At 38.3% G+C, this 10,381-nt stretch overlaps 1 protein-coding gene across 1 annotated transcript; it reads right to left on the minus strand.

The window, feature by feature from the left end:
• Positions 1-298: 298 nt before the first annotated feature.
• Positions 299-9,728, minus strand: LOC129753290 (uncharacterized). The gene is made up of 4 exons (XM_055749091.1): positions 8,911-9,728; positions 8,395-8,828; positions 4,945-8,352; positions 299-378 (listed from the first exon to the last, which is right to left on the minus strand). The coding sequence occupies exons 1-4, from the start codon at positions 9,726-9,728 to the stop codon at positions 299-301; spliced, it is 4,740 nt and encodes a 1,579-aa protein (XP_055605066.1).
• Positions 9,729-10,381: the final 653 nt, after the last annotated feature.

Below are 10,381 nucleotides of genomic sequence, written 5' to 3' on the forward strand. Positions count from 1 at the left end.
ATTGTGCTTCTCCAACTCCGATTTTCCATCGACCGTCGCCAATCCTGGACGATTGGCTTAAGCAGCAGGGAAAACCCAATTTCTGGCACATGTTTGACGGCAGCGAGCTAATCCAATTTAGCTACCCCGAAAATAAAAGTTCGGTTCTGCTGCATGTGGTTTCGTTGATGAAACTACAAGCTAGGTGCACGATGCTAAACAAACTTGATCCATGGCAAAGGTGACGCGCGTACATTTCTGCATTGCCTCCTGATGCCCCCTGGATGCTTGCAGCTGCACTATTTTTGGCACTCTTCCCTTAGCTGGAATTCCCTCGAACGCGTCCCGGAATTTTCATCGCACTACTAGTAGCGTGCATCCGTCCCGAAGGAAGACGTCCTGGAAAAGCCGTTAGAAAAAAAATCATCCACGAACACGACACATGGACCAAAGCACGCTCATCCCGCGTCAACCGTTCGCGACGAAGTTCGCACCGAAACTGAACTGAGTCCGAATGATAACAAACAGGTTTTTCCGGCGCCTCCTGTTGATTGTAAAGTTGCTACTGGCTCCCGCCAATTTTCCAAAGTCGACGAAGAGCGAAAGCTCTCTTGGAAAATTTTCTCTCTTTGGCATGTTTCATTTGGGATCTCTCTGAGGGAAAACCAATGATTTTCTTCAAACGTTCTTCGATGTTTGCTTTAATTGCTTAGCCTACTAGAGCAGCTGTGTTTGTTTTTTTTCTTCGCTGGAAAACTATGTATACGTTAATTTTGACTGCAGGATTGTGATTTGCAATAATATCGAAGTTAATTACACTAGTTTAAAGTGTTTTTTATCTTAGTAAACTGAAGGTAATTTTTAATGTAAAATCGGGCGCTGAATCCAAAAATGAAATTCAAAAATATCTCAGTAGAACCATTTTTGAGTTATGCTCCAAATTTTTTTATAAAAATAAAAAAATTACCTATACTATGATAAGTGTACTGTGGTTCGTTAAATTATTAAAAACTACAAAAAATACTGTTATGGTTGAAGTAGCCATAACTTCTTCAATTTTCAACCGATTTTGATAAATAACCACTTGAAATCTTTGTTTTAAATTGACATTTAGGCGCAGAAGAAAATCAGATTTTTTAAATATTACCATTGAGTCTAAAACTTTCCTGAAACAAAATTTTCTCTAAAAAAATGCGTTTTTAATAAATTTTTCTATCATAAAGTCACAAGTATCAACAATATTGTTGATCATTCGCAAAAACAGTGTTCAGATGATCGATAGAAAACTTATTACTTTCAATATGCAAAAGAGGGACTTCAAATTACGATGTTTGAAGCTGGATAGTAGGCGGGTGATGAACGGACAACACGCGTTTTTTTTCGGTCGTGGAAATTTTGTAATAACTTTTAGAAAAATTTACGAGTTTTCGAAATTCTAACTTTCAGAGAGAGTTGAAGTGATTGAGTGTTTGTACCAAATCTTCCGATGCGTAGAGTTAAAGTTGTCTAGTGAACATTTTTTCAGTAAGAACATTCAGATCAGGTTAGAGGCGTTGACTTTGATGCAGCGCACGCGTTTTTTCGAAGTCCATAGTGTCAGAAGTGATATAACTGTGCGTTTAAGAGTGTTTTTACAACCACAAGACGAGACTTGGAAGAAAAATGAAAATTTTTAAGATTTCTGTATTCATTTGACTGCATGTTTTTGTATTTTGGAAGGCATCTGAGAAACAAATTTTGAAATGGGTGTGGAAGCGGACATTATTTGTTATTTCGCTACGATTGAGCGAACGTCGTTAAGTTGCATACCGAAGCTTACTGCGATCACTTCAATTGGTTCAATGTTTAAGATCTTGAAAAAGTGAAAAAACATGTGTCCTGAATGAGTGTATGCCCAAAAATGCTCTGAATTTTGAGGGTTAGGCGAAAATGTCAACTATTTTTGGATACATGGAAAAGTTTCAATCTTTTCCATGTGAGGGTGAAACGAGGAAGGGGGTAGATTTGTGGTGGGAAGTGAAGAAAGGCAAGTTGAATCGATGTGTGCTTGATGATGTCCCTGGGTCGGCGAAACACATTTGGCACATATCCGAATATATGTGATAACTACGAGCGAATGCAGCAAACTTGGTGAGCCAATTCCAATTTTTCGCCTTTCTGATTCTCGTTTTTTCGTACTAATTCTTAATCTTCAGTTAATTAAATAATTCCAATAAATTTAGATGAATAAAATAGATTTTCAACAGGTTTATTATAAAAAGTAAGTTTCAATTGAAAAATTCACTTTAAAGTTAACCCATTGAATGTTATCCACAGGATTCCCTCCAATATTATATTGATAGTTTGAACCGCATTTGACGCTTTAAAATGCGCAATATGTTTTTATCGTTGAATTATTTTGAAAAAAGTTTTTCTGGGGGAAGGGGATTTGGGAACACTAATTATGTGTTTTTGTTCTTCTAATATTTCTTTTCAAGAGCGAGCAAAGGCTATATCCAAGGTCAAAGACCAGAAATGATAGTGCGTCGAAATCCGAAACTCTAAATTACTATTACTAATCACGTTAATACAATACAGATCAAAAAGAAAATTAAGGAAATTTGGAAGGAAATATTGGAGTTTTGGATTTCTGTGCAAAAAAACATCATTTCCATCCACAGAAGGACGAATGCATACGGGCCATCATCAAGGAGCACAGAAAATTTAGCATATGTGCTTCCAACGTTGAAATCTTAGTTTTAGGTAGCCATGGAAACGTATGGTACTGTTGTCCACGTTTCTTCCTCCCGGTGTTCCAATTGTCTCTGCGTCCAATACTGCACAGTGGGCCCGGCCTAGTTAAGATGAGTAGTAAATGTACTTTTACTACTCACCGGGATGCTGACAAGATCTGGCTGTGTATGTATCATAAGCATAAGCATAAGCAAGCAAAAGAGGGACTTCAAATTACTGTTATGCCGTCCGAGATATTTTCATCTAAGTACAAGAACTTTTTTAATTTTTCCAAAATTTCATATTTGGAGTATAACTCAAAAACGGTTCTACTGAGATTTTTTTGAATTTCATTTTCGGATTAAGCGCCCAATTTTACATTAAAATATTGGTCATTCAATCAAGTTCACGATTTTTTTTTTAAATTTTGTAAACTCGTGTTATTGATTAATTTTCTAAATTAAAATTTATCTTGAAATAATAACAAAATCAAAAATGCCTAATTTATCAGGACCAACTTGAAAAAATTTATAAATTTATAAATTTTACTGACACGGTTCATAATCCAATTTAAAACAATGCTTTTGCAGGTAGGTCATTAATAAATTATTCAAAATGATGTTCCTTACTCTGAATTAAAAATTTGCGAAACGACAGAAAACTACTAACTTTTTTTGTAACTTCAAATTTTAAACATAAATATAAATGCATAAGTAAACGAATTTCTGTGTTTAAAAAACAGAAATTAAATCGGTTCATCACTAAATCTTGATCATTTTTTGATAATTTAAGCAATTCAGAGTTATCGTTATCGTTAACATACTGAAAAAACCCGATTTAATACACTTAACAGTGGATTGGAGCCTTTCTAACAGAGTTTAAATTATATTTGGAAATATATAAAATAATATAGAATATACATGATAGATTCCTTCCCTCTGAATCATATAAGAATGATTTCAGATATTCAAACACGAAAAATTCCAATCTCAATATAAAAAAATGATGCCTGGTACGTTTTTTTGGGGAAAAGCGAACTGGTATGTAAGGAGCTCATTTTATGTATGGAAAGAATGGTATTTAAACAGTAGAATTTCCAAGATTTATAACACGCTGAAATGGTGCCGTGGTAGCAACCAGAACTTTCACGTTGCTGGTCACGGTTCGAATCTTACTGTTTTTTTATGCTTTTTTTTACTGAATAAGTAAAACCAACTACAATATTGATGGATAGCCGTGACGCGTGCCCTAGCATGATACTTTTTTTAGAGCTCAACCATGCATAGAGGAAAAATTCCCACAAAAGGAGGGGAAAGTAATATGACTATTAAATGATTAATCTCATTCTGGAAACTAAATCTGAAATCTTATTCTGATTCTAAAGTTTGAATTTTGAGTTACAACACTTAGTCTAATATTTGAATATATTCAAATTCCAGGTTGATCTTTAATCCGAATTCTTAATCAGAATTCTAAATCTGAATTCTCAATCTGAATTCTGAATTTGAACTCTGAATTTGAATTCTAAATCTGTATTCTGAATCTGAATTCTGAATCTGAATTCTGAATCTGAATTCTGAATCTGAATTCTGAATCTGAATTCTGAATCTGAATTCTGAATCTGAATTCTGAATCTGAATTCTGAATCTGAATTCTGAATCTGAATTCTGAATCTGAATTCTGAATCTGAATTCTGAATCTGAATTCTGAATCTGAATTCTGAATCTGAATTCTGAATCTGAATTCTGAATCTGAATTCTGAATCTGAATTCTGAATCTGAATTCTGAATCTGAATTCTGAATCTGAATTCTGAATCTGAATTCTGAATCTGAATTCTGAATCTGAATTCTGAATCTGAATTCTGAATCTGAATTCTGAATCTGAATTCTGAATCTGAATTCTGAATCTGAATTCTGAATCTGAATTCTGAATCTGAATTCTGAATCTGAATTCTGAATCTGAATTCTGAATCTGAATTCTGAATCTGAATTCTGAATCTGAATTCTGAATCTGAATTCTGAATCTGAATTCTGAATCTGAATTCTGATCTGAATTCTGAATCTGAATTCTGAATCTGAATTCTGAATCTGAATTCTGAATCTGAATTCTTTTTTTTTTTTTTTTTTGTACGCTTTATTTATTGAGGGATTAACCAGCTGCTTTCACCCTCCGAAAAATTAATTCAAAATATCATACATGTCAAATTTCACTTATTCCACACTTTTTAATGAATTTTAACACTTTTTCTTCACTTTCTTTATCATTTCTTAACACTGTTTCTAGCGTTGTTCCGTTGATCAATTCCGTTCTCTGGATGTTGTATTTCAAGCAGTCCAAAATGATGTGTTTCACAGTAACTACCACGTTGCAGGTATCACACATCGGCGGTTCTTCATGTTTCAGTAGATAATCGTGCGTCATTCTGGTATGTCCTATTCGTAGTCTCGTAAGGATGCGTTGATCTTTTTTGTTTGTTACATCTATCCATTTTCCGGTTGTTGACTTTATTTCTCTAAGTTTGTTTGTTCTGTTTCTCCTCCATATTCGGCTGTGTTGCTCCGAGATTTTCGATTTTATCCATTTTAATGCATCATCTTTGGGTGTTCCCATTGAGAGCATGACACTTTCTCTGCCTATATTCGCGAGGTTATCTGCTTTCTCATTGCCGCTTATACCCATGTGACTTGGGATCCACACGAAGGTAATTTTATCCAGATTGCAGCTTTTTTGGATTTTCTGGATTATCGGGTGTTTCGTCCCGGATTCTAATGCACTCAAAACGCTGGCGGAATCCGTGTATAGCACAGTTTGTGTTGTGGCATCTTTCATGGCATAGTATATCGCTATTGCTTCCGCCGAGAAAATAGAGAAAGTTTCTGGTAATTGCATAGAGACATCTTCTGCTGATGGGTTGAAAACTCCGAAACCTATTTTGCCATTAGCTAAAGATCCATCGGAGTAGCACTCTTCCATGTGAAGATATTTATTACTCTTCATTGAGCGAAAAATAGCAACTGCTCGATCACAATTTCCTCCTGCTTTGAATTGGCGTTTGAAGGACCAATCTATTTTTGGTGGTTTTTCATCCCAATTTCTGGTGGTTTCTGATACTAATTTTAGTATATGCGGTAGTCGTTGGTTAGTTATTTCTTCAAATAAACTATTTGCCCTGTTCAGAAGGAAGTTCTCGCTTTCGTATTTCCTTTCGGCTATCCAAGTAGCCTTCTGTGCCCAGTTTAGAGTAACCAGAGATTTGAATGGGAGTACTCCAGTTTCTGTATAAAGCGATTCTACAGGGGATGTACAGAAAGCTCCAGACACCGTTCTGAGGAAGTTATTGTAAACCGTTTCTAATTCAAATATTTCGTGAGGCTCAAATATTTCCCAGCCATAGAAAAGTCTCGAAATGATTGTGGCAAAACCAACTTTTAAAAGTGTTTCACGACTTCCTAAGCTGGTTAAAACTTGCAGGAATCGGGTTCTACGAGCGCATTCTTTTTTCAGGGTTCGAATGTGGGTGTTTGCGTTTGCTGCTTGATTGATTTCAACGCCCAGGATTTTTGCAGATCTTGTACGCTTAATTTCAGTCCCATTTGCTGTCAGTTGTTTCTGTTGGTAAAAGCGGTGCCTTTTTCCTCTCGTTCCTGAACACATATGCAGTAATGTGCTTTTTCGTGCGTTGATTGTGAAACCGTTTTTATCCGCCCATTTCAGGATGCAATCAATTCCAAACTGCAATTTTTTGCGACATACGGCTATGAATTTACTTCCAACAACCAATAGAATGTCATCTGCGTAGATGAGCACAGAAATATTTCTGGGGATATATTCAAATATCCCATTCATCACAAGGATAAATAGGGTCGGTGATAACACTGATCCTTGTGGGACACCCGTATCTTGAGGACGGATAGATGAATGTGTTCCTGCTACAGCAACATAAAACGATCGATTTTTCAAGAAATTTGATACTACTTGGTAGATTCTGTTTCCCACTTTGGCTTTTTCCAGAGCTTTTAGAATACCTGGGCGCCAAGTGCGGTCGAAAGCTTTGGCGAGGTCTAGCGATACTATTTCCGAATGCAGTTTTTCATGCCGATGTTCAGTGAGGACATCTTTGAGATTACTCAGGTAGCTAGTGGTTCCCATTCCACTTCGGAATGCATGTTGGTTAGGATGGAGTAGTTTTTCGGTTTCCAGGTGTTGTTGCAATCTTCGGTTTATCAGTCTTTCATAAACTTTTCCTAAACATGAGGTGAGTGCAATCGGTCGAAGATTTTCAACTTCTTCCGGCCCTCCTCCTTGCTTAGGTATAGGAACAATTTTACTAGTTTTCCATTCTTGGGGGTATTCTCCATTTTTCCATAAATCGTTGAACATTTCAAGGAGAACCACTTTGGCTTCGGGGGGCATATTTTTTATCATGCAATAAGGGATCTCATCAGGACCTGAAGATTTCCCAGAGCACTTTTGTAGAGCAGCGTTCAATTCATTGATGGAAAAGTTCCGATCAATGCGAATGTTGGCGGGTATGGAGGGACGTGGTGAGTACTGAATACTTGGCGGATAATCTGTAGTAAAAGTTTTTTGAAAGCTGTCAGCAATATGGTTGGCTATGATGTGCGGATCGTCTGTATATTTTCCCTCAATTGTCATTCTTCTTGTTCTTATTGACTTGCGACCAGTGATTTGCCCAAAATTCTGCCACATTTTCGAAACCGGAGTATTGAAGTTGAACGAACTGGCAAAGTCTTCCCAGGATTTTATTTTCATTTCTATAATGAATTTTCTTGTTTCAGCCCTAGCTTTACGGAATTCCTCGTTTCTGTTCGACCACAGAGCATCAGTCTTGTTGGTCTTCTTCAAAATTTTCCATTTGTTCTTCCGATCTTTTATTTTCGAACCTATTTCTTCAGTCCACCAAGGAGCATATTTTGGTGCTGTGTTCCCTGTGGTACGCGGTATCGAACGTTTGGCAGTTTCGAAAATGGTTGTTGTTATATTCCTCACGTTAGGACGAGGGATGATAAGGAGTTCGTCGCTTATCTCAGTTTGGTATTTTTCCCAGTTGGCTTCCATAAGTTTCCATGTTTTAACAGCAGGTACTGTGGGACATGGACCATCAAGCTCTACAAAGATTGGTATATGGTCACTGTTGCATGGTTCCGAGAGAGTTGACCATTTGAATCTATTTATGATGGTAGATGACGCAAAAGTTACATCTATGGCTGTGTCCTGTTGGTTCTGTATAGGACTAAATCTGGTTTTTGATCCGTCGTTCAATGCCACCATTTCGTTTTGTGCGGCCCACATAGCAACGTTTTCGCCCATTGTGTTTGTAGCATCGTCCCATGTAAAATGACGAGCGTTGAAGTCGCCACCCACGAGAAAAGGAGGTGTGATTTCTTGAAACAGCGTTTCCAGTGCATTCGCTGTACTTGTGTGGTAGCCACTTTTAAAGTGGTTATAGATACACACAAGAGTGATTTTAATGGGAGAAAAGAGTTTAACCACAACTGCGGGGACCTGAGAAACTATTTCAACCATTTCATGTGGCACTGCTTTTAGAATTCCCATTACAGCGTGTCCTTTTCTGGCATTTGGGGTAAAGGTTGATTTGTATATGTTGTAGTTTCTTTTTATCAGCGTATTATATGATTCTGTTAGAGTTTCTTGAAGCATTAAACAGAGGGGTAATTTACCCCAGATCATTCGTGTCAGTTCAGCCTCGTTCGTCCAGAAACCTCTCATATTCCATTGAAGGATGAATGGTTGACCTCGAGACCTGGTAGGCTGAGGTGATGCTTGTGCGGGTGGAGTTGTTCTCATTGTAGCTGTTAGGTTTCTGGATACGGACCCTCTGCTAGTCCCTTCTCCTGGGTCCCATTGTGGTGTAGTTGAAGTAGGAAAGGGGTTCGTTAGACTTAGCATGTTTTGGGATGATCTGGGAATCTGCATGTCGTTGTGGGGGCGAACACATTGGGGCGACGTTGCACCCATCTGGGCTGTGAAAGGAGGTTCACCATCGACAGGTATGAGGATTGCGTCCTGGATGGCTACCATCCCCTTCCACATATTACCCAGTGACTGATACTCACGCCACTTGAGCCTCAGATGGGGTGGTGATTTTTCCTGGCTGAGAACATTGGTTGTGGGTTCGGTGATAGGTTGTCGTATTTGTTGTGTATTTGTGTATGTTATATTATTTCCGAAAAAACTGGGGGGTGGTTTCGTTTTCTTCTTGCTGTTCGAGAGAACTGTGATCCATGCTTTCCTCTGAACTGTATTCATCATCATCTTCTTCGTTGTCGTGCTTAATATTCTTGTTCTTCTTTTTATCAGCTAAAGGTGATTGTGCCCCTCTTTTACCGCTGTGATCGGTGGTTTCGGGAGTTTTCTGCTGTGTTTTACTTGTTTGTCTCGTTATCATTGGTGTGGTTGATTTTTTCGGGATATTTTTTGGTACTTGAAAGCCCAGTTTTGGATTATTTGGTTCTTGTTTTTGCTGCTTCTGGGTTTTTTGCAACTGTTTCTGCAATTCTGTGTGAAATTGTTGTTGCTCTGGTTGTTTTTGACTCGAAGTAGGGGTTGTCATTCCAGATTGGTTGAGCGGTGTGCTGGGCTGGCTTCTGTCCTTTACTGGAGTTATTGTTGGTGAGATGTTGTTGTTTTTCAGAAAATTTTTCACTCGTTCTTTGTAGTTCAGAAATTCTTCTTCGATTTTGGAGTAATTTTCCCTTTCTTTCAGGAGAATTTCTATTTTTTCCGTGAGATTTTGGACGTTTGCCGTAAGAGCTTCAATCAATTTATCCTTTCGAGCACTGTCCGCATCGGTGACCAATGCATAAGTAGGTTTAGCATTGAGCGAGCCAACCTTTCTCCGGGCTTCCGCCCAGGAAATGGACTCATCCGTTTTACAACGAATGACCGCTTCCTCATGGCGGTACAGAGGGCATTTCCTCCCCGCCGCGGAGTGCTCGTTCTCCCCTTCTGGACAATGGGGGCATCGGAATTTATCCTCGCATTTATTTTCCATGTTCGAATGGTTTTGTGAACAACGAGTGCAACGAGTAGGTTGGTTGCAACGTTTTTTTGTATGTCTGTATTCGAGACAATTCCGGCAAATCATTGGGCTTTCATAGTACGTTCTGACAGACACTTTCATCCAGCCAAAAAAGATTTCCTTGGGAAGACGAGTGCTGCCAAAAGTTAAAACCATTAACGGAGTGTTAATTTGTTTTTTTTCTACAAATTTTGTTATTTTCCGCACAGCAGTAACCCCTTGACCTTTCAGCTGATTAAGTATTTCCGCTTCTGGAATATCCATTGTTTCAGGTTGATACACCATTCCCAAAGTTTTGTTCAATGCTGGGTGGTCGATAATTTCAATTTCCGTATTCATGTCCAGTTGTTTGATCTTTTTTAATTCCTCGGCCAGTTGAATGTTGTATGTGCTGAGAGAATAGCTCAGCCCCTTGCTGTCGATCGACATTTCAACTTCCTTGCGTAATGGTTTTCCAAGTTTGCTCTCAATAAGTGAAGCAAACCAGAACGGGTTGTTTGGAAGCGGTTCTGTATTTTCACCTGGGCGTTTCACTTTTAAGTAGATTTTGCGGCCGTCAAACGTTGACGAACGCATAAAGGGGGGGATGGGGGATGAATCCACACTTGCTGTGGAGCCCCCACCCC

Source organism: Uranotaenia lowii, chromosome 3 (assembly GCF_029784155.1).
Source record: "Uranotaenia lowii strain MFRU-FL chromosome 3, ASM2978415v1, whole genome shotgun sequence".
NCBI classification, from domain to species: domain Eukaryota; kingdom Metazoa; phylum Arthropoda; class Insecta; order Diptera; family Culicidae; genus Uranotaenia; species Uranotaenia lowii.

Excerpts from the sequence above, each read along its gene's own strand:
- LOC129753290 (XM_055749091.1), bottom strand. The coding sequence starts at position 9,728 with ATGGAAAATAAATGCGAGGATAAATTCCGATGCCCCCATTGTCCAGAA. Across the intron at positions 8,829-8,910 it reads GAAAACGAAACCACCCCCCA|CCAGGAAAAATCACCACCCC; the intron begins GTTTTTTCGGAA and ends CAATGTTCTCAG. Across the intron at positions 379-4,944 it reads GTTAAGAAATGATAAAGAAA|GACGTCTTCCTTCGGGACGG; the intron begins GTGAAGAAAAAG and ends CGGCTTTTCCAG.